General features: G+C 41.2%; 1 protein-coding gene across 5 annotated transcripts in view; it reads left to right on the top strand.

Annotated features, from left to right (window-relative positions):
• ppp4r1l (protein phosphatase 4, regulatory subunit 1-like) overlaps nucleotides 1-25,408 on the top strand; it is an 83,336-nt gene that overhangs the window by 5,373 nt on the left and 52,555 nt on the right. For 3 of the 5 annotated variants that reach the window (XM_041203967.1, XM_041203966.1, XM_041203968.1), the window contains 4 exons: nucleotides 120-252; nucleotides 12,570-12,676; nucleotides 19,165-19,307; nucleotides 23,267-23,413. In XM_041203967.1, coding sequence (XP_041059901.1) covers nucleotides 120-252; nucleotides 12,570-12,676; nucleotides 19,165-19,307; nucleotides 23,267-23,413 — 530 coding nt within the window. Of the gene's footprint in view, nucleotides 1-119; nucleotides 253-5,844; nucleotides 5,908-12,569; nucleotides 12,677-19,164; nucleotides 19,308-23,266; nucleotides 23,414-25,408 lie in introns of those variants that run through there. The other 2 variants (XM_041203970.1, XM_041203969.1) reach the window with 2 other exon arrangements.

Genomic DNA, 25,408 nt, shown 5'->3' with positions numbered 1-25,408 from the left:
ACCTTTGTTGCATCTTATTTGGACATCAGGCACCAGGACTGTTTTGCCTAAGCTTTATTTAAAGTGACCATGACCTATGTCGACGATGCCATCTGATGCTGTTTATTCTTGGCTTGCAGTTGGGTTTGATGAATACAGCTCAGACTGTGATGGAATACGGATAACCTCATTCTTGGATTTGGCTAATCAAGATGAAATGACCCCCCTTTCCAGACTGGAGAAATATGCTGCCAGTGACAACGTGTTCAACAGGTAAAGCAAGGCTGCAATAGGGCCTTAACTGACATTACAAGGGTGATTGAATTGTGACAATCCAGTCCTGGAAGTCAAGGCACCTCAATCTGGACATGCTTCTATTTCTTATTCACTGATTTGTCCTGTTTATATATCCTGGGTCTAGAGATTTGGCTGTTTTCAATACAGTTACCTCTTGGTAGCTAAATCCTAAATTAGAATGTCAAATCTGCTCATTTCAAATGTGTGGGATGTATGGGTACATGGCTTAAACATATGTAGGTCCTGATGCTCCATAGTACACACCTGTTCTTCTAAATTTGGCCATCCGTTGCTCCATTGAACTGTCGTGGGTATCCCTGCTGTTTCAACATTTTCCTCTGTCTAAATGTTTGGAAATGAGTTTATTAATATTTAAAATAATTTGTCAACAAAAGTGTGTGGTTGAGACTGTGACAAATTAAAGGTCTTGCTTTTGGGGAGGGGTGTGATGTCAAATCACCTTGGTGCAAATGGTGTGAAGGACTCTGCCTTTGTGACAGGGCATGAACTCTGATGTTTGACTAATCTTTGGAAACCCTCTGTACTGTGATTGTGGGGCTGTTAATAATAGTGGATTATTGCTCAAAATTACCTATAAACCTTTGACCATGCCTTTGTTCATATGGTTACTGCCTGGAGTGGGGGAGGCCATACTGTTGATTTGCTATGCTCACTGTAGTTGTGTATTGTGTATCTGTGGTGCTTGCTGTACCTGAATGGAAAGGCCTTTGTAATACACCCAGCTGGCCACATAGTTCATCAAGGCTCAATATTTATTTTTAACTAATTTTTTATTTAAGAATTCTTAAATGGACAAGGGCAAAGAAGAAAACTGGCCAAAGTACAAACAGCGCTAACAGTAGATTGTGAACAGCAGCCAACTATGGCAAGTGTTAGGTCAAAATGATGCAAAGGGTCAAGCTGGTGCTGTGCAGTCATCAAGCATTAGACCAAAATTGTTTGTTGTTAATACAAGTAAGTAAAATATTCATAAAGGTTCAAGAAATGTGTGTATTTAGCACAGTATCGACATTGGTGAGTGGTGGCATGTTTCATTCACAAATTTTCTCTGCCAACATCTATTCATTATAGTTTGATGTTGGTTCTTTCAAAACTTGAACAAAACTTGCAGTACAATGTATCAGGCCCACAGCCTTTGTGCAGGCCTTTTCAAAAATGGCCTTTTAAGTGGGGTTAGTTGTAAGACTTTGTGGAATCAGTAGTTGATGAAGGTTTAACAAATTATTGTCAGGAGCAGGAAAAGAGAGGATGGAATGTCCTACACTGAGGCCAACAGGCCTAACCAGATAAGTGAGAGGTTAGTGAAAGAAAATATGTTGAACTGTATATATCAAGGGTACACCTGGAGCACTACTGCAAGGTAAGTAAAACAGTAGAACTAGGGCAGAGACCAAAATTCTTAAAGAGGGCAATTCAGGACTTGTGAAGATTTTCATCACACAATGCATAATCAATACTTGAAATAGATTTTTTGCAATTTGAGATTTTGTCCAAGGGAAAACCGTTGGAATTGTTCAAGAGTAAGTTACGTGCAGTGACGGGGCACTAAAGACAATGTTATCCGGGCAGCAAGTTAAAATAACTTCCCTTGCCTATTTGATTTTTTATTCATTCATGGGATGTGGACATCACTGGCAAGGCCAGCATTCATTGCCCCTCCCTGACTGCCTTTCAGAAGATGGTGTTGAGCTGCTGCCTTGACTTGAGTGGCTTGCTAGGTCATTTCCGAGGCTAGTTAAACGTCAACTAAATTGCAATGGGTCTGGAGTCACTCATAGGCCAAACTGGGTAAGGATGGCAGATTTCCTTCCCTAAAGGACATGGGTGAACCAGAAAGGTTTTTATGGTCACCATTACATAGACTAGTTTTTATGCCAAATTTACTTAATTAACTGAATTAAAATTCCCAGTTGCCATGATGGAACTTAAACTCTTGTCTCCAGATGATTAGTTCGGGTATCTGGATTACTAATCCAGTGCCACACCATCATGCTAATTTAACCTCAAAAAAAAGTTTACATGTTCATTTTGATCCAAAAGAAACCAATTGCTACTCAACCTGTTTGTGTTTCTTGCCTTGGGACGTTCCTGTTGGCTTGCTTCCTATTCATGTGGCCATTGGGAGAAGGAGCACAGTATTGTTAAACCATTGATAATCTCAAATAGTTAAATCAAACTGCCTGAGTGTTTCCATTGTTCTGACCAATACCCGATAAATGCACCTGACATGGGATATAGCCAACTGTCTCCCATTGTTAAACCATTGCCTGTTTGAAAGTTATATCACAGAATCTTCAAGACCTGCCTGTGTAAATTGCATTTTTCGCTGTTTCTCTCCATAAATGTTACCTGATCTGCTGAGTATTTCCAGCATTTTTTGTCTTCATTTCAAGATTTCAAAAGCAGCATTTTGCCTTCGTAAAACAAAATAGGTTTGTGTGTTGATGAAACTCTTCAAATGCCTATTTGTACCTTTAAATATGTTTTTACATTTAAAAGGGGAGTTCTTTCACTGAGTCTTGCGGATGACTAAATTGTGTGGAAGACATGGATAATGTGTGAAATGCTCTCTCCAGGTGCAACCAAGTTTGAAAGAACAAAATTCTATGGAAATAAGGAACTTGGATTTGCATATCTCCTTTCATGACCTCAGGATTAAGTGCTTCACAGCCAATAAGTTATTTTGAAGTGTAGGAAAACACAACAGTTAGTGCCTACAAAGCAAAGGTCTTGTAAGCAGAAATTAGATGAATGGCAAGATAATTGTTTTTTGGTGGTTGTTAGAATTTGCCTGAGTCCTGTAGTCAGAATTTGAATTTGTGTTGACATGGTAATTGGCCAGAACAATGGGAGTAGAAACTATAGGAGACAGTTCCTTCTCGTCCAACCTCCATACAATGACGTAATGGCTGTCTTGATGGTTTAACTGTTAATCAGTTAATATCTTAAAAGGAACAGGATGTTCTAGATAATCTCAAATAGTTAAGTCAAACTGCCTGAGTATTTCCATTGTTCTGACCAATACCCGATAAATGCACCTGACATGGGATATAGCCAACTGTCTCCCATAATTTCTACTCCCATTGTTCTGGCCAATTACTATGTTAACACAAATTCAATTTCTGATAATCACATTGAGATGTGATTTAACTATTGGACTCAGGCAAATTCTAACAGTGGTGTTAGTTGAAGGATAAATGTTGGCCAGGACATTTGGAGAACTCTTAGACAAATGCTGGGCTGTTTAATGTCGACCTTAAAGGGAAACACAAAATTGACTTAACATCTCATATGGGAGATGACACCTCAGACAGTGCAGCATTCCGTCAGTATTGCACTTGAGTGTCAGCCAGGGTTATATGCTCAAGTCTTCAGAGTGGGACTCAAACCAGTGGCCTTCTGATTCTGATGCTGGAGCGCTACCGCTGAGCCACGGTCACCTGAATATAAACAGAATTACCTGGAAAAACTCAGCAGGTCTGGCAGCATCGGCGGAGAAGAAAAGAGTTGACGTTTCGAGTCCTTATGACCCTTCGACAACTTGAGTGAGTCCAAGAAAGAGTTGAAATATAAGCTGGTTTAAGGTGTGTGTGTGTGTGTGTGTGTGTGTGTGTGTGTGTGTGTGTGTGTGTGGGGGGGGGGGGGGGGGGGGGGGGGGGGGGCGGTGGGGGAAGAGGGGGGGGGAGAGAGAGAGAGAGAGAGAAGTGGAGGGGGTTGGTGTGGTTGTAGGGACAAACAAGCGGTGATAGAAGCAGATCATCAAAAGATGTCACAAACAACAGAACAAAAGAACACATAGGTGTTAAAGTTGGTGATATTATCTAAACGAATGTGCTAATTAAGAATGGATAGTAGATCACTCAAGGTATAGCTCTAGTGGGGGTTGGGGGAGCGTAAAAGATTTAAAAATATTTAAAAATAATGGAAATAGGTGGGAAAAGAAAAATCTATATAATTTATTGGAAAAAAGCAAAAGGAAGGGGGAAACAGAAAGGGGGTGGGGATGGAGGTGGGAGCTCAAGACCTAAAGTTGTTGAATTCAATATTCAGTCCGGAAGGCTGTAAAGTGCCTAGTCGGAAGATGAGGTGTTGTTCCTCCAGTTTGCGTTGGGCTTCACTGGAACAATGCAGCAAGCCAAGGACAGACATGTGGGCAAGAGAGCAGGGTGGAGTGTTAAAATGGCAAGCGACAGGGAGGTTTGGGTCATTCTTGCAGACAGACCGCAGGTGTTCTGCAAAGCGGTCGTCCAGTTTACGTTTGGTCTCTCCAATGTAGAGGAGACCACATTGAGAGCAACGAATGCAGTAGACTAAGTTGGGTGAAATGCAAGTGTAATGCTGCTTCACTTGAAAGGAGTGTTAGGGCACCATCCAAGGGCTGTCCTTGGCTTGCTGCATTGTTCCAGTGAAGCCCAGCGCAAACTGGAGGAACAACACCTCATCTTCCGACAAGGCACTTTACAGCCTTCCGGACTGAATATTGAATTCAACAACTTTAGGTCTTGAGCTCCCTCCTCCATCCCCACCCCCTTTCTGTTTCCCCCTTCCTTTTTTTTTCCAATAAATTATATAGATTTTTCTTTTTCCCACCTATTTCCATTATTTTTAAATATTTTTAAATCTTTTATGCTCCCCCCACCCCCACTAGAGCTATACCTTGAGTGCCCTACCATCCATTCTTAATTAGCACATTCGTTTAGATAATATCACCAACTTCTGTGTTCTTTTGTTCTTTTATCTGTGACATCTTTTGATGATCTGCTCCTATCACTGCTTGTTTGTCCCTACAACCACACCAACCCCCTCCACTTCTCTCTCTCTCTCTCTCTTCCACCCCCCCGACACACCTTAAACCAGCTTATATTTCAACTCTTTCTTGGACTCACTCAAGTTCTGTCGAAGGGTCATAAGGACTCGAAACGACCTGCTGAGTTTTTCCAGGTAATTCTGTTTTTGTTTTGGATTTCCAGCATCCGCAGTTTTTTTGTTTTTTTGTCACCTGAATATATTTGTAATGCTGACTGTTTACTTTAATATATAATTTTAGTGGAAATAATATGATAACATAACATATGCACCTTTTATACTTATAATCCTAGTGCAATACACTGCCTTCTTCATTTCCTATGCCTCCTCTTTCTTCCCACTTTCTGCCCTTAAGCATTTTTGCTGTTGGATCGGTCACAAAATGTGCTTCAAATATAAGAAAGCGGTACCTATTTACCTTGTTATGTTTTTGTTTGAAAAGAAGTACTCTTTGAGAATTGGTGTCATTTTTTGCCTTGCATTGCTGTTCATCTTCCCAAAATAGATGATTTGCCAACTGCTTTTCTGAGTAGCACTCATTGCAGAAACAAAGCCATTGCATAGACAGAGTAGGCAGGCATACTCAACACTGCAAAATCATTTTTCAACTTCACATATGGTTATTTTTGTGTCTAAAACCCCACAATGCAGGTACGTTGATTTGATGAGCTTCCTGACTTGTCACAGGCCAAGCAGATGCCCTTGAAAGCAGATGGTTATGCATTCGTATTGCTAGTGGCCTGGAGCTTGTTTGCTTGTTTTGTATCTGTCCTAGGAATGCTGCACACTGGCAAACCCTAAAAGGTAAAAGGGGTGGAGGGTAAAGAGAAGGAGACATAACGTATCCCTTTATCACATGACTTGTCTTCACAGGCTCCTTTATGTAGTTTTTCCTGGGGCAATTACACTTTTTAAATTTTGTTCTCCCATCTACTACAGCTGGGGTTTTCTGATTTGCAAAACCAATTGCTGCTTTTTAAATCTGGTTGTGCAATGTAAAATTTTGAGAAGTAGATGACCATTGATCAAAATTCCACTAACTGTTTCAGTGATTCGATCCTTTCTTGCACATCTGCATTGGTGTATTCATATAACCTCTTTGATCTTAAAAGTGAAGCAAAATCCCAATCTGCCTTTTGAAATAAAAAAGCACTCTGACTTCTGGGCCAGAAGGTCGTGAGTTCAAGTTCCACTCCAGAGACTTGAGCAAAATATGTAGGCTGGCACTCCAGTGCATTATTGAGGAAATGCTGCATCAATGAGGATGTTGTCCTTCAGTTTTGATGTTAAGGGGTAGACAGGGTTTCAACTTCATGAACATAAAAGATTGCATGGTACAATATTGAAGAAGAGCAGGGGAATTCCTCCTGGTGGTCTAGACGATATTTATCCTTCCACCATTGTTACTGAAATAGGTTGTCATATCGCTCTGAAGAGTCATATGGACTCAAAATATGAACTCTGTTTCTCTCCATAGATGCTGCCAGACCTGCTAGTTTTTCCAGCATTTCTTGTTTCTATTTATTATTGTCATATTGCTGTTTTTGGGGGCTTTCTATGTACAAATTGGTTGCTGTGTTTCCTACATTTCAACAGTGACTACACTTCAAAAGTACTTAATTGGCTATAAAATGCTTTGGGACATCTTGAAGCTGTGGAAAGCACTAAATACAAGTCAGGCTTGCATGATGTCTTTCTCGCTCTCTCGAATGTGCTGGTTGTTGGGAGTGTGAGAGGGTGCAGTTGGTTGTACGTTCTTTGATGTGCTTTTTTTCTATTTTTAAAACTCCGTTCTGTCAAGTTACTCTTAATTTCTGACCAGATGTGCAGGATTTGAGTTTTCTCATTCTCTTACTGAGCTGTTTGCTCATTCTTTTGTTTCTTTAATTCTTACTCTTCATTTTCTGAAAAGGTCATTTCTCCAAATGTAGGTGTCCAATGCTGGAAACATCCATCAGAATACAAAACTTTAACTCTGTTCCTCTCTCCTTAGATTCTGCCTGACCTGCTGAGTGTTTCTATATCTTCTGTTTTTATTTCAGATTTTCAGCATCTGCAGCATTTTTTAACTTAAAGGCAGGTTCCCAGTTCTTCCAGCAATATTTCCTCTTTGTGTTTGGAGTATCCATTTGATTTTTCTCTTACCTTCCTGTTTTATTTTCCCACTTCTATTAAAATTCTTTTTTTTATTCTAAAGAAGGACTTGACCTGAAAACGGACCTGTCATTTCTCTCTCCAGATGCTGACTGACTTGTCATATGTTTACAAAATGTTGTGGGATTTTCCTTTTTTTTTAAAAAAAAAAAAAATTCTGCTCAGGCAATTGTGCTTACTGAACAGAGTGGGGGGTGGGGGTGTGGGGTGCGGTACGGGGAGTTTCCCTTGGGTCTAGGGTCTTCCTATCACTGTATCCGTCAAAAAGACAGTCTGAAACAGCAGCCATCCTCTGTTTGTATACATCGACTGGGCTGTTTAGGTCAGTACATCCAATCCAATGACTGAACCTCAGTGTACTTGCTGCCAAGTTAGAGGTGATGGAACAACTTGACTTTTGACAAGAGACAATTCAGTTATTTGAGTTAAATAATGCTCAAGATTGTAAGTTAGGCGAAGGATAAAAATTGATAAGGAGTTTAGATTGTTCTTGTACAAATCTGTACTCCCAGATTTTAATGTTTTGAATTCCTTTTCAGCATTTAATAGTTTAATGGGTGTTGCCTACTTTCTATTTTTCACATAACTGCAGTGCTCCAAGGGATAAGTAAATATTGGAAATTGATGTTTCTTCTTGAATGTTGCAGCATCACCTGGTTTTAATCTGTAGGGCTGACACTTTATACTCAAGGTACCTAATGAACACCATGAAGTCCAGCCAACACCATCCTATTTGCACTCCTGCTTCTTAGCTTGCTGGTTTATGTTGTTTGAACTTAAAGGGCTGGAGGTGGTGAAGGTTGTTCCTATTGGATAAATCCTAAATTGGAACTGCAAGACCAAATGTAATGAATATTGGCAAATTATTCTCTTCAGGCTCTAATCTTTCCCTAGTTATCTTCATGCTCATTATGCATTCATAAAACATTTTTGAGTTATCCTTTATTTTACTCATTTTTTCTTTTGATGCCTGCTCTTTGCTTCCCTAATTTCTTTTTAATTTCACACCTGCACTGTCTACAGCTCTCCGCAGTACTGAGCCCTTGATATCGGACATGAGTTTCCTTTTTTTTTGCCTTATCACACCTAATTATGCTCCTTGACATCCAGGAAGCTTTAGATTTGGGAGACCTACCCTTGACCCACCCTTTTCCTTTGAGAACATATTTATTCTGAACCTTCGCGATCTCTTTGAATGCCTCACAGCTACCTTCAAGTAGCTGATTCCGATCCATTTTTGCTAACATGTTTCTGCTTCGTAAAAGTAGTCTTCCCTCAATTATTAAGAACTTCTATCTTTGTCTCTTTTCACTGTGATGCTGATGCCGCTGTGGGCCATCAGCAGCAGCTATAACCTCATGGCCCAGCATATCCCCCACTCTACCATTACCGACAAGCCAGGGGATCAACCCTGGTTCAATGAAGAGTGCAGGACGGCATGCCAGGAGCAGCACCCTAAAAATGAGGCCTGGTGAGGCCTTAACACAGGACTACTTGCATGCCAAACAGCATAAGCAGCAAGTGATAGACAGAGCTAAGCGATCCCACAACCAACAGATCAGATCTAACCTCTGCAATCCTGTCACACCCAGTCGTGAATGGTGGTGGACAATTAAACAACTCTCTGGAGGAGGAAGCTCCACAAATATCCCCATCCTCAATGATGGAGGAGCTCAGCACAGCAGTGCAAAAGATAAAGCTGAAGCATTTGCAACAATCTTCAGCCAGATGTGTTGGGTGGATGATCCATCTTGACCTCCTCTGAAGGTGCCCAGCATCACAGATGCCAGTCTTCAGCCTATTCGATTCACCCACGTAATATGAAGAAACAGCTGAAGGCACTGGCTACTGCAAAGGCTATGAGTCCCTGACAATATTCTGGCAATAAACCTGAAGACTTGTGCTCCAGAACTTGCCACACCCCTAGCCAAGCTGTTACGGTACAGCTACAACACTGGCATCAACCCGGCTATGTGGAAAATTGCCCAGGCATGTCCTGTACACAAAAAGCAGGACAAATCCAACCCGGCCAATTACTTCCCCATCAGCCTACTCTCCATCATCAGTAAAGTAATGGAAGGGGTCATCAACAGTGCCATCAAGCGGCACTTGCTTAGCAATAACCTGCTCACTCACACCCAGTTTGGGTTCCACCAGGGCCACTCAGCACCTGACCTCATTACAGCCTTGGTTCAAACATGGACAAAAGAGCTGAACTCCAGAGGTGAGGTGAGAGTTCTGTTCAAGAGTCATACGGACTCGAAACGTTGACTGTGTTCCTCTCCACAGATGCTGTCAGAGGACCTGCTGAGTTTGTCCAGGTATTTTTATTTTTGTTTTTGTTTTGGATTTCCAGCATTCGCAGTTTTTTGCTTTTATCTTAATGAGATGAGAGTGACTGTCCTTGACATCAAGGCAGCATTTGACTGAGTGTGGCATCAAGGAGACCTAGCAAAACTGGAGTCAATGAGAATCAGGGAGAAAACTCTCCACTGATTGGAGTCATACCTAGCACAAAGGAAGATGGTTGTGGTTGTTGGAGGTAGGTCATCTCAGCTCCAGGACTTCACTGCAGGAGTTCTGAGGGTAGTGTCCTCGGCCCAACTATCTTCTGCTGCTTCATCAATGACCTTCCTTCCATCATAAGGTCAAAAGTGGGGATGTTCACTGATGATTGCACAATGCTCAGCACCATTCGCGACTCCTCAGATACTGAAGCACTCTATGTCCAAATGCAGCAAGACCTGTACAATATCCAGGCTTGGGTCGATAGACAGCAAGTAACATTCGCACCACACAACTGTCAGGCAATGTGCAACCCCAACAAGAGAGAATCCAGTCATCACCCCTTGATGTCCAATGGCATTACCATCACTGAATCCTCCATTATCAACATCCTGGGGTTACCATTGTCCAGAAACTGAACTGGACTGGCCAAATAAATACTGTGGCTGCAAGAGCAGGTCAAAGGCTAGGAATCATGTGATGAGTAACTCACCTCCTGACTCCCCAAAGCCTCTCCACCATCTACAAGGCAGAAGTCAGGAGTGTGATGGAATACTCTCCACTTGCCTGGATGAGTGCATCTCCCACAACACTAAAGAAGCTGTACATCGTCCAGGACAGAGCAGCCTGCTTGATTGGCACCACATCCACAAACATTCACTCCCTCCACCACTGATGCACAATAGCAGCAGTGTGTGCCATCTACAATATGCACTGCAGGAATTCACCAAGGCTCCTTAGACAGCACCTTCCAAACCCATGACCACTACCTCCTTGAAGCACAAGGGCAGCAGATAGAAGGGAACACCACCACCCTAGAAGTTCCCCTCCAAGTCACTCACCATCTTGACTTGGAAATATATCACCATTCCATCACTCTTGCTGGGTCAAAACCCTGGAACTCCCTTCCCAGCAGCATATGGGTGTACCTATACCACATGGACTGCAGCGGTTCAAGAAGGCAGCTCACCACCACCTTCTCAAGGGCAACAAGGGATGGGCAATAAACGCTGGCCCAGCCAGTGAACCCCACATCCCGTGAATGAATTAAAAAAAAACTGTGCTACATTAATTTAAGTATGATTATTAGCAACAAATGTTCACCTATTGATGCACCTTCTACCTGTCCAACTTCATTCCCTAAAGCCAAGCCTAGAACTGCCCCTTCTCATGGGTTTGCTACATACTGGGGGGGAAAAAAGTTCTCCTGATTGCATTTTCAGAATTCTGCATCCTACATAGCTTTTACAGTGATTCTATCTTAGTTGTTTTAGGGCAGTTGAAATCCACTATACTGTTTTTGCACTTCTCAGGCTATGAATTTACTCCTCTATCTCCCTCTGCCTGTTCTGGCATGTAAGATGGACTCCCAGCACTGTGATTTCCACTTCAGTTCAACCCATGTGGCCTCATTTGATGGTCCATCCTTCTTGCACACCATCCCTCATACTTATCTTTGTTGCCCCCCTACTTTTTATCTCCCTCTTTATCCCATTTGAAAATCCAGCACCAGGAATATTGAGCTGCCATTCCTATCCTTTAACACATTTCAGTAATAGTTGATATGATAATTCCAAGAGTCTAATTGTGCCCTCAGCTCATCTGACTTATTCACTAGATTCCTTACATTGTATTCCCCATTAAGCACTGCCATACTCTTTTGTTTATATTCTAATCCTTGTTTCCTGCCTTCCACAGTTGCTTATTAATTTTCTGCCTTCTTTCCCAGTTTTGTTTCTCTCCCTTCTGAATCTGTGCTCAGGGGATGGTTTAAACCCTCCCCAACAACATTAGCAAACCTCCCTGTGGTGATTTTGGCCCCGGCCCTTTTGAGGTGTAAACTGTCCAGCTTGTACATGCCCCCCACCCCCGCCAGAATCGGTCCCAATGCAATTATAATGGCAACATCAAATATTAACTCTCTATAGTGGAAATGGACTGATTGGTAACAAGGCTCCTTATTAATTCATTTTTTAAGCCTGTGGGGTGAGGGAAGGTTTCTTTTCAAGTTTCTATTTTAGTGGCTCTCTTTTGTAAATCCAGTCACCGTACATAAGTAGTTTTAAAAGGAAAATGGGCTTCTGCTTGGACCTCTGAACCGAGCTTATTTTAATAGTATTGTAAGCGTTTTCTGCTACAGACTGGAGAGTGAAAAATAAACTTGTATTTAAATAATACTGTGAAGTTGGCTCAGTTGGTAGATGATTGATTGCCCTTTTTTAAAAATCTGAGTGGTACGTTAAAAGGAAAAAAATAGTGCTATTTAAACATGATGAGGGTAGGCTGGATATCTGAAACTGCCAGTCAGTACTGGTCAATTTGATATGTCCCATAAAAAAGAAGAGACATGTACATTTTAAGTTAGTAACATTCTTTGTTATTTTGTCTGCTCAAGGAATTAGATAAACTGTTTGGCAGTAACTATGTAACTACTTTGGGAGTCCCTTATGTAACTTAACTAATTTTTAAATTTGCTTGATAATTTTAAATTTATTTAGGTTTGTTATTTTTGAAGGCTGTGTATGGAAATGGTTTGGAGAAAAAATGTTTAGTGTTAAAGCAACAAGCAGGCAACATTTGTTGTTAATTACCAAAATCTCTCCAAGTGAGGGTTGACATTCTGGCACTTGGTATGTATCAGGATTTGGGGTTGCCCATGAGTGTGATCTAAGATAGATGAACCAAAATAATCTGAAGATTAGAAAAGGCCCAAAAAGTTTGACTGTCTTAACATGAAATTCACTGTGCTATGCAAATGACTCTTTCCTAAATAATGAGCACTTTTGACACATTTTCATCTTGAACAGGCAGATTGTTGCTCGAGGGCTGCTGGATGTTCTGCGAGCTTTTAGCGACGATGAGAAAGATTTCTTGGCTGTCATGGAGACGATAGTTAGACTCTCTGAAGATACAGGTATGTTGGTGATCTGCTTGTCTTGAGTGATGGAACAGTGTTTTGCAGAAGTAGGTGATTGTTTGCTTTCTTTTCCTTGTTCTCTCTTTTCTTTTCCCCACCCTCATCCAGTACCTCCCTTTTGCTTTTCTGCCTTGTGGCACTGAATCATACTGGGCTCTTTTTCCAAAGTTGCAGTTAACCTTGTGATACCTCTTCCAGGCAGCCACTCTTCCTGTGTAAACATTATTCAAAATTCCATTTTTACTGCTGGTCTCAAAAATTATTTTGGGGTGGGTACTTTTCAGTGTTTATTTTAGGGTCAAAGCAGTGTAAGGGGCTGAGGGGCATGATTTGTAGAGATTGGACAAACTGATAGGTTTAGATTAAAACATTTGTTTTTGTATATGAAAAATCTTTTGAGGATAAGAAAGAAAATGGGGAACTGAAAAATAAAGAGATACAGCCAAAGATACATTACGGCTCCCAATGATTTATACTGTTATGAGCCTCATTGCAATTCGGAAAGTTCTGGCAAGTATATTAAAACAAACTTTTAGACAATATGCAACGGAAATAAGATTTCCTTTAATTAAGTAGTCATCCTCCTACAAGAATATTTCTGGGCGCTGTTTGCTCTCCGTATCTGATAAACTGTCTGCTACCAGAAATATCTTTACATTCCTGACATTGCAATTCCTCACTTTTGTAGATAAATCTATTTTGGCTGTTTCAGACAACTGATGTTCCCACTGGTCACAACCATCGTTTCCCTATTTCTTTACAGGGAAAGTCTAATAAAGCAATCACTACTTAAACCCAGAGCTCATTTCATATCTTTGTTGAACTTGCTGCTGAAGGTCAGTCCTGAAAAATGCATGTGACATTGTCACTATTGCAACTTAGTGACATGAAGAAGAAAAGAAAGACTTTGATTTATGTAGCGCTTTTCACAACCACCGACGTCTCAAAGTGACCAGTGAAGCACTTTTGAAGTATAGCCACTGTTGTAATGTAGGAAATACAGAAGCAATATGCACACAGCAAACTCTCGCAAATAACAGTAAGATAATGGCCAGACAATGTTTGTGTGATCAAGCTCTGGAGTGGGACTTGAACCTGTAACCTTGTGACTCAGAGACAAGAGTGCTCGGAACTGAGCCCCAGCTGATACTTTGAAATTTGTTTGGCCTTTAAAGCCTAGATAAAGACTAGTGAGAATTTGAGTATTTTTAATACCAGCATCAGGAAGGAATCGATTTTGCTGATCCTGTAGCCTGGATAAAAATAGGTGAATTTATAAGGATCATTTAACACTTTCCCCTTTGTGTGTGATCCCGGACAGGGAATGTCAAGTGAATTATCTTTGAATCAAACTCTGATCCCACTTTGTGCCCTCACACATGCACTTCCCAGTGGTAGCAGCCGTTAAACAGTGATCAGGAACTGGATCCCTGTTTTAACCTTTTTATGTTTTTCTTCTTCTGGCGAGTTTGAAGGTGCACTGTCATTGTTCAACGTGAGCCACAATTTCACCAGAATCTAGGAATTGAATTTTGGATCTTGTTGCTCTGCATGTTTCCGTGCAAAACCAATTGCACGCTGACTTTGAATGCATGTTTTAGAATGCATGGCAGTTGGTAACCCCTTTGAGTGCTTGACCATCTGAATGTATGACAATGATTACTTTTGAAGATGGTTGTAGGCTTCTATAATTTAACCAAGACTGCTAGTATTTGGTGAAGAATTCAGCTAATCACACAAAAAGGCAAAGTTTTGTTGAATTTGTAACCCATATGCTCATGCGCTGCCTAATGCCTAAAAAGTAGGCTTTTTTAAGTAGTGTTGTTGTTGTTAGATGTCATTAAAAATGACCGTAATATTAGCCAAATAGCCATGAAAGCCACGTGACTTCATTAATGTCTTAGGAAAGGATACCCCAACATGGCCTAAGTGACTGCAATCCTATAATATGTGGGATTCCTAATCCCTTCTGTACATTTTCAGATCTCACATGATTGCTGCTGCATTTCAGGAGAGCAGCATATAGCCATCAATAGTACATCAGTGAATGGAGCATATGTGATATCTACTCTGGGCTGGGCTCAAGTTGTTTTTATTTTGACCAATTATGTTAATATAATGTTTAAGTTAGTGGGCTAGTCATTCAGAGGCCTGGACTAAAAACCCAGAGACTTTGACTCCAAATCCCACCATGGAAATTTAAGTTTAGTTTTTCACTTTGGACCCACAAAGGCTAGTACAGGGTACTTTCCTAATGATAACCTAAAAACAGTGGATGTTTAGGAGACTTGAGGACTCCTGTACACGGGTCATTAAAGTGTCATGATCAGGTACAGAAAATGATCAAACAGGCTAATGAGATGCTGGAGTTTATATCTAGATTACAATGCTACAGTGAAACAATGCCGTGGTTAGACCACATGTGGAGTACTGTGAACAATTCTAGGCACCAAATGTTAGGAAGGATATGCTGACCCTGAAGAAAGTACAGAGCTGATTTACCAGAATGACACCTGGACTCCACAGGTTAAATTATGAGGAGAGATTGCACAAACTAGGATTGTATTCTTTATAATTTATCATATTGGGGTGATTTGATCAAAGTTTTCAATATATTAAGGGGAACTGATGGGATAAATAGAGAGCAACAATTTCCGCTGTTTGGGGAGTCCAGAACTGGAGCTATATTCTAAAAATTAAGAGTCAAGACATTTCAGGAGTGAAGCTTGGAAACACTTGTACACACACAGGGTTGTGGAACTCTTGTGTTGCAAACAGTAATTGATGCTAGATCAATTATTAATTTTAAATCTGAGATAGATTTTTGTTAGCCAAATATATTAAGGGATACTGGACAAAGGCAGATATGTGGATTTTGATCACAGATCAGCCATGATCACATTGAATGATGGAAAGGCTTGAGGGACTAAAATGGCCTACTCCCCTCTCTGTGTACCTGCAACAACCACAGACAGGCAACAGATGCTGAGTTGCCAGTGTCACTCAATAAATGTGTTTTTAAAAAAATGTTCTACTCACCTATGGGGGAGACAGACAGTTCAATGAACACTTGAATAGTGCTGCCATCAAAACAATTTTCTTGTTTTACAATCTTTCCACACACTTTTTCTCTAATGGGCTTACTGCCTGGAAAGTGTTAAGACTCAGTTATTTATACAAATTGCAAACAGCAGATAGTATATAGAAAGATTCCTCTGAATTTTCTATGCTAAGATCATGGAAATATTTATCCTCTTAGTGGAAAGTGGCCCGTCTGCTCCTATTGGTGCCTATACTGAATCAGTATCTGTTTGAATATCTTCTCCCCATTGCTTGTTTCAGCTAGTTGACAACAATGGGCCAACACCAGAGGGCACAAGATTTGTCGCAGGTTATGGCCATAAGCGTCTTCCTCTTAATATTTTATATTTAAATCTAGAATAGTGTATTGGTTAAATCTAGAAGTGACGTGTTGGAGCTCACATCTGCAGTGCCAGTTAGATCACAATGCATCTCTAAGGAACATACCCAAAGTTTATTCAAATCTCATCGTAGCCCAGTCTCCCCATCACAGGAATGGTCCTTTGAATCGTCACTGGTCCTGAATCCTTTCTAAGACCACATCCTTTCCACGGTGAGGATACCTAAAAGTAGTAATTGTTTAAAGAGCGCACTCTGTACAATTGAACTATTGCCTTTTACGTATATGTGGTACCTCATAATGAAGCCCAGCAACCTATTTTTTGCAACTGGTTAACTTTTAATATCTTATGTGCCAAGATTTTTAAGTTTTCTCCCCTTGAACTGTTGTTTCCTATTCTTTGATTGCTTTTACTCCTGGCCTGGGCAACTCGGGGGAAAGAGGAGTTAGTGCAGTAATAATTGTTCTCCCATGCTAAACAGTGCAATGAAATTCTTTGTGATAAAACTGCTGTATGGATGGAAGTGACCAGTCTTCAACCTAACAACACAGCATTTGCAATACATTTTTATTATTTCACGGGATGGTGGGCTAGGCCAGCATTTATTGCCATCCTTAATTGCCCTTGAGATGATGGTGGAGAGCCGCCATCTTGAAACTCTGCAGCCTATGTGTCGCTGATACATCCACAGTGCTGTTAAGGGAATTCCATGATTTTTACCTAATGACAGTGAAGGAACAGTGATATAGTTCCAAGTCAGGATGGTATGTGGCTTGGAGGGGAACTTGCAGATGGTGGTGGGGTTCCCATGTATCTGCTGCCCTTGTCCATCAAGGTGTAGAGGTTGTAGCTTTGGAAGGTGCTGTTGAATGAGCCTTGGTGAGTTGCTGCAGTGCATCTTATGGATGGTACACACTGCTGGCACTGTGGTGGAAAGAGTGAATGTTTGAGATAGTGAATGGGGTGCCAGGCAAGCAGTTGCTTTGTGCTGGATGGTGTCAAGTTTCTTGAGTGTTGTTGAAGCTGCACTCATCCAGGCAAGTGGAGATTATTCCATCATACTCCTGACTTGTGCCTTGTTGATGGTGGACAGACTTTGGGGAATCAGGAGGTGAGTTATTTGCCGCATAATTCCCAGCCTCTGACCTGGTCTTGTAGCCACGGTATTTATGTGGCTGGTCCAGTTCAGTTTCTGGCAATCGTAACCTATAGGATTTTGACAGATTCAGCAATAGCAATGCCTTGAATGTCAAGAAGAGATGGTTAGATTCTCTCTTTGCCTGGCACTTGTGTGGCCAATGTTTCTTGCTACTTACCAGCCCAAGCCTGAATGTTGTCCAGGTCTTGCTGCAAATGGACACAGACTGCTTAAGTATCTGAGGAGTCTCAAACGGTGCTAAACATTGTGCAATCATCAGTGAACGTCCCCACTTCTGACTTAATGATGGAAGGAGGGACATTGATGAGGCAGCTGGTTGGGCCTTGGGCACTACCCTGAGGAACTCCTGCAGTGATGTCCTGGAAATGAGATGACTGACCTCCAACAACCACAACCATTTTCCTTTGAGCTAGGTATGACTCCAATTAGTGGAGAGTTTTTCCCCTGATTCCCATTGACTCCAGTTTTGCTATGGCGCCTAGCAAATGCTGTCTTGATATCAAGGGCAGTCCCTCTCACCCCACCTCTGGAGTTCAGCTCTTTTGTCCATGGTTGGGCCAAGGCTGTAATGAGGTCAGGAGCTGAGTGAATCTGGCAGAACCCAAAACAAGCATCAGTGCATAGGTTATTCCTGAGTAAGTGCCACTTGATAGCACTGTCAACGATAACCTTCCATCACTTTGCTGATGATCGAGAGTAGACTGATGGGGCCGTAATTGGCTGGTTTCAATTTGTCCAGTTCTTTTGTGGGCAGGACATAACCTGGGCAATTTTCCACATTGCTAGGTAGATGTGGCTAGTGTTGTGGCTGTATTGGAACAGCTTGGCTAGGGGCATGGCTAGTTCTGGAGCACAAGTCTTCAGTACTGTTGCTGGAATGTTGTCAGGGCCCATAGCCTTTGCAGTATCTGGTGCCTTCAGATATCAAGTGGATCGAATTGGTTGAAGACTGGCATCTTTACGGCAAGGTAAAGCTGGATCATCCACTTGGCACTTCTGGCTGAAGATGATTGCAAATGTTTCAGCCTTGTCTTTTGCACAGATGCCTGGCACACCTATCATTTGAGGATGGGGATATTTGTGGAGCTTCCTCCTCCATTGAGTTGTCCACCACCATTCATGGCTGGATTTGACAGGATTGCAGAACTTTGATCTGATCCATTGGTTGTGTGATCAATTAGCTCTATCTACCACTGCGCTACTTCTACTGCTTGGCATGTCCTCTTGCATTCTTCATTGAACCAGGGTTGATCCCCTAGCTTGATCATTACGGTAGAGTGGGGATATGCTGGGCCACAGATTGTGGTTGAATACAATTCTGCTGCTGGTGGCCCACTCTATAAAACTGTCAACACCTGACTTGCAGTTCCTCGGAGATTTTAATATCTCATAGTGGAAACTTTTTCAGTACCAACCTGTAAAAAAACAAATTAATATATATCTGTTCTGTGCATTATATTCTCATTAAGACTTTTTAATATCCCCCATACAAACAATCATAAACTTGAGAGTAATGAAGTGTATTGAATACTTTATAGCGAGGCAGTATATTTCTGGCTTACACTTTTACAAGTTACGTGTTGCTGACTTGTAAGGATGGAGGAAGAATTACATAAATTCAAATTCATGACAATGCTGCTGAGCTTTCAATAATTCGCAGCATAACAGGGGCACAGCCAAATGTTAAGAACAGTTTGTTGGGAATGGTGTGGTAGAGGAATGACAATGTGGAAAAAAATTCTCATTTCCCCCAACCTCATATCTTTAATGGACTAATTTAGATACTATAAAATTCAGTACAGAAGTGGAGGCCTTGGAGCTTAACCCTTTGTATTTTCAAGCTGAAGTGTTGTAATTTGGCAGCTGTGGAGTTATTGATTGATCTCACTGTACTTCACCCATAGAGCCCACTGTTCGTGCTGAATTGATGGAGCAAGTACCACATCTAGCCATGTTCCTCCAGGAGAACCGACCGTCTTTCCCAACTGCTTTTTCCAAGTACCTGGTACCTATTGTTGTAAGATACCTCACTGACCCCAATAACCAGGTAAGAGAACAAGGTTTGCTTGGCATAGCACTATAATAATTGGTGTGGGACACCATGTCCAACTTTAAAAGATCTCTTATATTTTTCCTTCTCAAAAGAACTGAACAGCTGTGACTGAAATGCATTGCTCGAGGTTCCAATGCCATTGAACACCACAATTTGAGTTCCAGGATTTTGACCCAGCGACAGCGAAAAGTTAATGTTAAAATAATGCCTAATAATATTATTAATCTGCAGTTCAGTGGGAGTGTCTGGTCTGTGTTTCTCAACTATTACTAATGTTGTTCATCAGCACTTTAAAATTGCTGAGCAACATTCTGCTCATGGTGCCTGACTTTGGGTTGACATTTCAATGTGCTGTTTGTGTAATCCAGCACAAATTCATCAACTGTTTGTATCTGGGCACTCCTAATAATTTGCTTTTTGCCTACTACAAGGGACTGTTTCCACAGGCAAACTCTTGCTTCCTATAAGCCCACATGGGCCCTTATGCGCAAGGTGATTTGGAAGTTAATGTGTCTAGGGTGAATAATAGTGTTACTGGTAAGAGCTGCTTCTCCCACTCTTGATATCTCTGACCAATAACATTCTGATAGACTGGCAATTAATTACAAATCGGGAATTAAACAGAAGCAAGAGGACTTATTTTATTTCCCAGTGTCTCTTTCATAACAATTCTGGGGTTGCCAGAAGATTAGACTGAGAACTGGACCTGGTGAGTGTGACTGGTTGCAGAGAAATTTAAATGACAGCCAATAGCTTTTTGATCATCTGATTAATTTGTTGATAGTCTGTCACATGGTTAGTCTGAATTGATTCAACAACGCAAAACCAAAGTTATACCAAAGTTATACCAAAGTTATACCAAAGTTATACCAAAGTTATACCAAAGTATACCAAAGATATACCAAAGTTTTTAAATTTTTAGCTTTAGATTGCACGAGGAAAGCTTCAACTCAACATTTTTATGGAAGAGAAAAGTCCAACAAAAATGATTCATTAAAAAATTAAAACTCAATGAGAAAGATTTATCTGTGGCTTACTAGGGAAGTTGAGGATAGTAGAAAAATACTGCAGATGCTGGAAATCTGGAACAAAAACAGAAAATGCTGGAAAAACTCAGGTCTAGCAGCATCTGTCGAGGGAGAAACAGAGTTAACGTTTCGAGTTAACTCTTGTCTTTCTCTCCACAGATGCTGCTAGACCTGCTGAGTTTTTCCAGCATTTTCTGTTTTTGTTTCAAGTTGAGGATAGTGTTGGAATCAAAGAAGAGGCTTGTAATGTTGTGAAGAATATTAGTAAGCCTGAGGATTGGGAGAGTTTGAGAAACCAGCAAAGGGTGACCAAAAAGTTGGTGATAGAGGAAAAATATAAAGGATTAAAGTAAACTAGCCTGGAATATAAAAATAGATTGTTAAAGATTTTACAAGGATATAAAAAGAAAAGGAGAGTAGCTAAAGTAACTGTTTATTTCTCCTGTCTCTGCCTCCAAGAGACTAGCGTAGGGAATGGCAAGAATGTTGAATGGATATTTTGGACCAGATTTTCAGAGGGCCAGGAAGGAGCTGGTGCTGTCCGAGGTCATCCTGACGCTTCTGGGACAATTTGCAATTTTCAAAGGCCAGCAGGGGGAAGGGAATGGGAAACCCACTTGCTACCAGTTAATGGCCTTTTAAGCTCCTTAAGGAGCTTTTTAAAGGGCCTGAAACAAAAACAAAAATAGCTGGAAAAACTCAGCAGCTCTGACAGCATCTGCGGAGAGGAATACAGTTAACGTTTCAAGTCCGTATATCTCTTCATCAGAAGTTTGCCTGTTTGAACAGAACTTTGTTCTGATGAAGAGTCATACGGACTCGAAAAGTTAATTGTGTACCTCTCCACATATGCTGTCAGACCTGCTGAGTTTTTCCAGCATTTTCTGTTTTTGTTTCAAGTTGAGGATAATGTTGGAATCAAAGAAGAGGCTTGTAATGTTTGTTTTTGTTTCAGATTTCCAGCATCCGCAGTATTTTGCTTTTATCCCAGTTGTTAAAGGGCCTGTCCAGTGCAGAATTATATTTTCAAGCTTTCGAATTTGCCTCAGGGCCAAATAAAGTTTAACCAGCTTTGCTTTTTGTTTGTTTTTTCTGCGACCTACTTGTGCCATGCGAACACTGGGCCTTCATTTTTCTTTCATGGCTCCTTCTAGCTCTGTTGGCACTAGTGGCCCTCAGAGGAGCTACCGGCCCCCAGAGGAGCTACCTGCATTGTTTGGCAAAGCAGCAGCAGCCCCCAACTTGGTGGCTGCTTGCCTTCTTCACTAGTGCCAGGCCTGCAGCACCCACCTCCTGGAGGAGCACAATGCGCTGGGCTCGCCTTCTGGCTGGTTGCAGGCCAGGAGGCGATGTTGAAGCCTAAATTCATCTGTGTTGGTTTCTTGACCTTGCTTTGAAAATCCTGCCCTTTGTTTCCGTCTTCACAGTCTAAGGCACAGATTATATACCAGAAATCAAGGGTAACCAAAGGGCTGAGAAGAGAGAGAAACTTAAAAGTAATAATAATTAGCAGAGAAAGCGTATTACAGAAACTTACAGAGAAAGCGTATTACAGAAACTTACAGAGAAAGTGTATTACAGAAACTTACAGGATGAAAAACTGCAAATCCTCAGGACCTGGTGGCCTATGTCCTTGTGTTCTAAATGAGATAGCTACAGAGATACTGGATGCACAGGCTATGATTTTCCAAAATTTCCTAGATTCTGGAATGGTCTCAGCGGTTTGGAAATTAGCAAATTTGATGCTGCTGTTCAAAAAAGGGGGGGAAGGAAGAGAAAGTAAAGGAACTACAGACCAGTTAGCTAGACATCAGTCATTGGAAAAATGCTGGGATCTATTATTAAGAAAGCCTTAACAATGCATTTGAAAATCACAGTATGATCAGACAGTCGTTATGGTTTTGTGAAAGGGAAATGGTGTTTGACAAACTTATTAGAGATTTTTATGAATGTAGTTAGTTGAGTAGATAAAGGGGAGCCCTTAAGCTTGATATACTTCCATTTCCAAAGACATTCAATAAGGTACCACAAAAGATTCATATGCAAAATGAGGGCTCATGAAGTTGGAGTTAATATATTAGCATGGATGGAGGATTAGCTAATGGACAGGAAGCCGGGAGTAGGGATAAACAGACCAAAGGGTTGAGAACCTATGCAGTTGACTATTCCAGAGAGTTGTGGATATTCCATCGTTGAGTATATTCAAGGCTGGGGTAAATAGATTTTTGTTTTATCAGGGAATCAAAGGGGCTGGGGAGTGGGATGGAAAGTGGAGTTGAGGCAGAATATTGGCCATGATTCTCTTAGGTCCAAGATTCCTTGTAGAGGGCACTGTATTGAAATAACTTTCTAATGTTTGCAAGTTGCTGTTACAAAGCCCGAAGAAGGTGTAACAAACAGCTAGTGTTGTTTGTTTGCTGCAGTTTGTTTGCTGCAGTCCTCAAAATTCAGGCCATTGAGATTGAGCCATAGGAACTGTAATGGGGCCTTGTCAGATCAACCTGTTATAGAAAATTGCATTATTAATATATTTGAGTGGAAGACCCATAGGAAACCAAGGTCTTCTAATGCAGATACATCTGATGGCCAGTTGGTGAAGGATGAAACCAAAGCCAGTCTTTACTCAGGTTATATTTATTCACAAAGTGAGATATTACAAATATATATCTCCTAACTCAATCATACCATAGTGCCACTTTATATTATTTTATTTTTTTTTTATATTATTATTTTTAGTGCCACTTTATGTGTACTCAAGTAAAAGCCCAATCAATGCCCTCTGCCTGCACACAGTTAACCACAATTGATAGGCAGTTAAGTGGTTCCAGCTGTACTTGGTTAGCAACTATGAAGCAGGATCCTGTAGGACAATATTTTTCCTTCAAATTTTAACGTTTCCCATTTTTGCTCCTTTCTCATTCTTAGGTTAGAAAAACAAGTCAGGCGGCCCTGCTGGTATTGCTGGAACAAGAGCTGATTGACAGGACTGACGTGGAAGTAAAGGTCTGCCCAGTTCTTCTGGATCTCACAGCTCCTGACAGTGATGATGACTACAAGATCGAAGCTGTGGCAGTGAGTAGCTGGAATGCCATCTTGATACTTGCGTTGTTCGAACTGGAATGTGTTTAGTGCCCATTAGCTGTTTCCTTCCTTTTGAAATTAGGTCTAACTTGGGCTCAGGGTGGGGAGTTAGGGAGGTCATTTTCATCTTCCCTGCCTGGGTAGCAAGGTGGCCGTGGATCGTCTTGCCTGATTTCCTTCCCGTTGATTTCATTGAGTGAGTTCTATAACGGTTGGGCTATTTGCTGTGGAGGTGACAATTTATCTTAAATTTTCCTAGAAACAAACGTTCTCATGTATATGGGCTTACTAAGTATTTAGAAACTTTTTAAAAATGCTGATTTATAACCTATCATTTAGTTATCCTCTGAATTCCTTTTCCATAGTGTTTATAAATTAAATTACAAAAGCTGGTCATCTCTGTTAGAAATCAGGTGGGCCTTTGCTAATGCATACTACTAAAGTAGAGCAAAATTTAGGGGGAGTGCTTTTTGTTACAAAAAAATTCTCATTCCTTATTATAGACTGAAATGATAATTCTCACCAAATAAAATATTTTTAAGTCATCTATTATTACAGCTGTAGAGACCCTCAGGGAGGGTCATTGCCTCCCTGCTTCAGTGTTGTTAATTGCCATTGCACTTCCTAGAGAATCCCTATTACAAGTGAGAATTATAGCACAGTGATAATGTTACTGGATAAATAATGCAGAGACCTGGACTAATCCTCTGGAGACATGTGTTCAAATTCCATCATGTCAGCTAGAGGAGTTTAAATTCAATTACCAAAGCAAACCTGAAATAAAAAAGCTAGTCTCAGTAATGACGACTATAAAATTGCTGGTTTGTCATAAAAACCCATCTGGTTCGGTATATCCTTTAGAAAAGGAAATCTGCCATTCTTTCCCTGTCTGGCTCTATGACTCCCTTACCGCACAGTGTAGTTGACTCTTAACTGCCCTCTGAAATGGCCAGCAAGCCACGCAGTTTCATCCAACCGCCAAGGAAAAGTCAAATACAAATAAAACAAGATGGATCACGCGACATCGATTAGGCTTTGGATATGACAATGGCATGCCCAATTCAGTCGGCCCTACAAAGTTCTCCACACTAACATCTGGGAACTTGTGGAAAAATTGGGAGAGCTGTCTTACAGATTAGTCGAGCAACAGCCTGGCATAGTCATATTCATTGAATCAGACCTTACAGCCACTGCCCCAGAAACCTCCATCACCATATCTGGCTATGTCCTGCCCCAACATAAGGACAGACCCACCAGAGGTGGGAGCAAAATGGAATACCAATGGGAGGGAGTGGCTCTAAGAGTTCTCAACATTGACTCCGGATCCCATGAAGTCTCATGGTGGCAGGTCAAACATCGGCAAGGAAACCTGCTCCATACCACCTACCCCAACCCCCCCCACCCCACCTCAGCTGATGAATCAGTACTACTCCATGTGGAACACCACTTGGAAGAAGCACTATGGGAAGTCAGAGTACAGAACATATGCTAGTTGGGGTCTTCATTATCCATTATCGAGTGTGGATCAGTAGCACAACTACTATCCAAGCTGGCTGAGCCCTGAAGGACCTAGCTGCCAGACTGGGCTTGTGGTTGGTGGTGAGAAAACCAACATGAGAAAGAAACCTGAAACAAAAACAAAAATACCTGGAAAAACTCAGCAGGTCTGACAGCATCTGCTGAGAGGAATACAGTATGAAGAGTCATTCGGACTTGAAACGTTAACTGTATTCCTCTCCGCAGATGCTGTCAGACCTGCTGAGTTTTTCGGGTATTTTTGTTTTTGTTTCAGATTTCCAGCATCCGCAGTATTTTGCTTTTATATGAGAAAGAAACCTGCTTGACATTCCTCACCAATCTACCAGTATTGACAATTTTGGTAGGTGTGATCGTCACACCGACCTTATGAAAACAAAGTCTCGTCTTCACACTGAGGACATATTCCTTGGTGTTGAGTGGCACTGCCCTTATGCTAAATGATATAGA

Source organism: Carcharodon carcharias, chromosome 14, assembly GCF_017639515.1.
Source record: "Carcharodon carcharias isolate sCarCar2 chromosome 14, sCarCar2.pri, whole genome shotgun sequence".
Taxonomy (NCBI): Eukaryota; Metazoa; Chordata; class Chondrichthyes; order Lamniformes; family Lamnidae; genus Carcharodon; species Carcharodon carcharias.
Note: the sequence above shows the minus strand (reverse complement) of the source record. Positions and strands in the feature narration are given on the sequence as shown.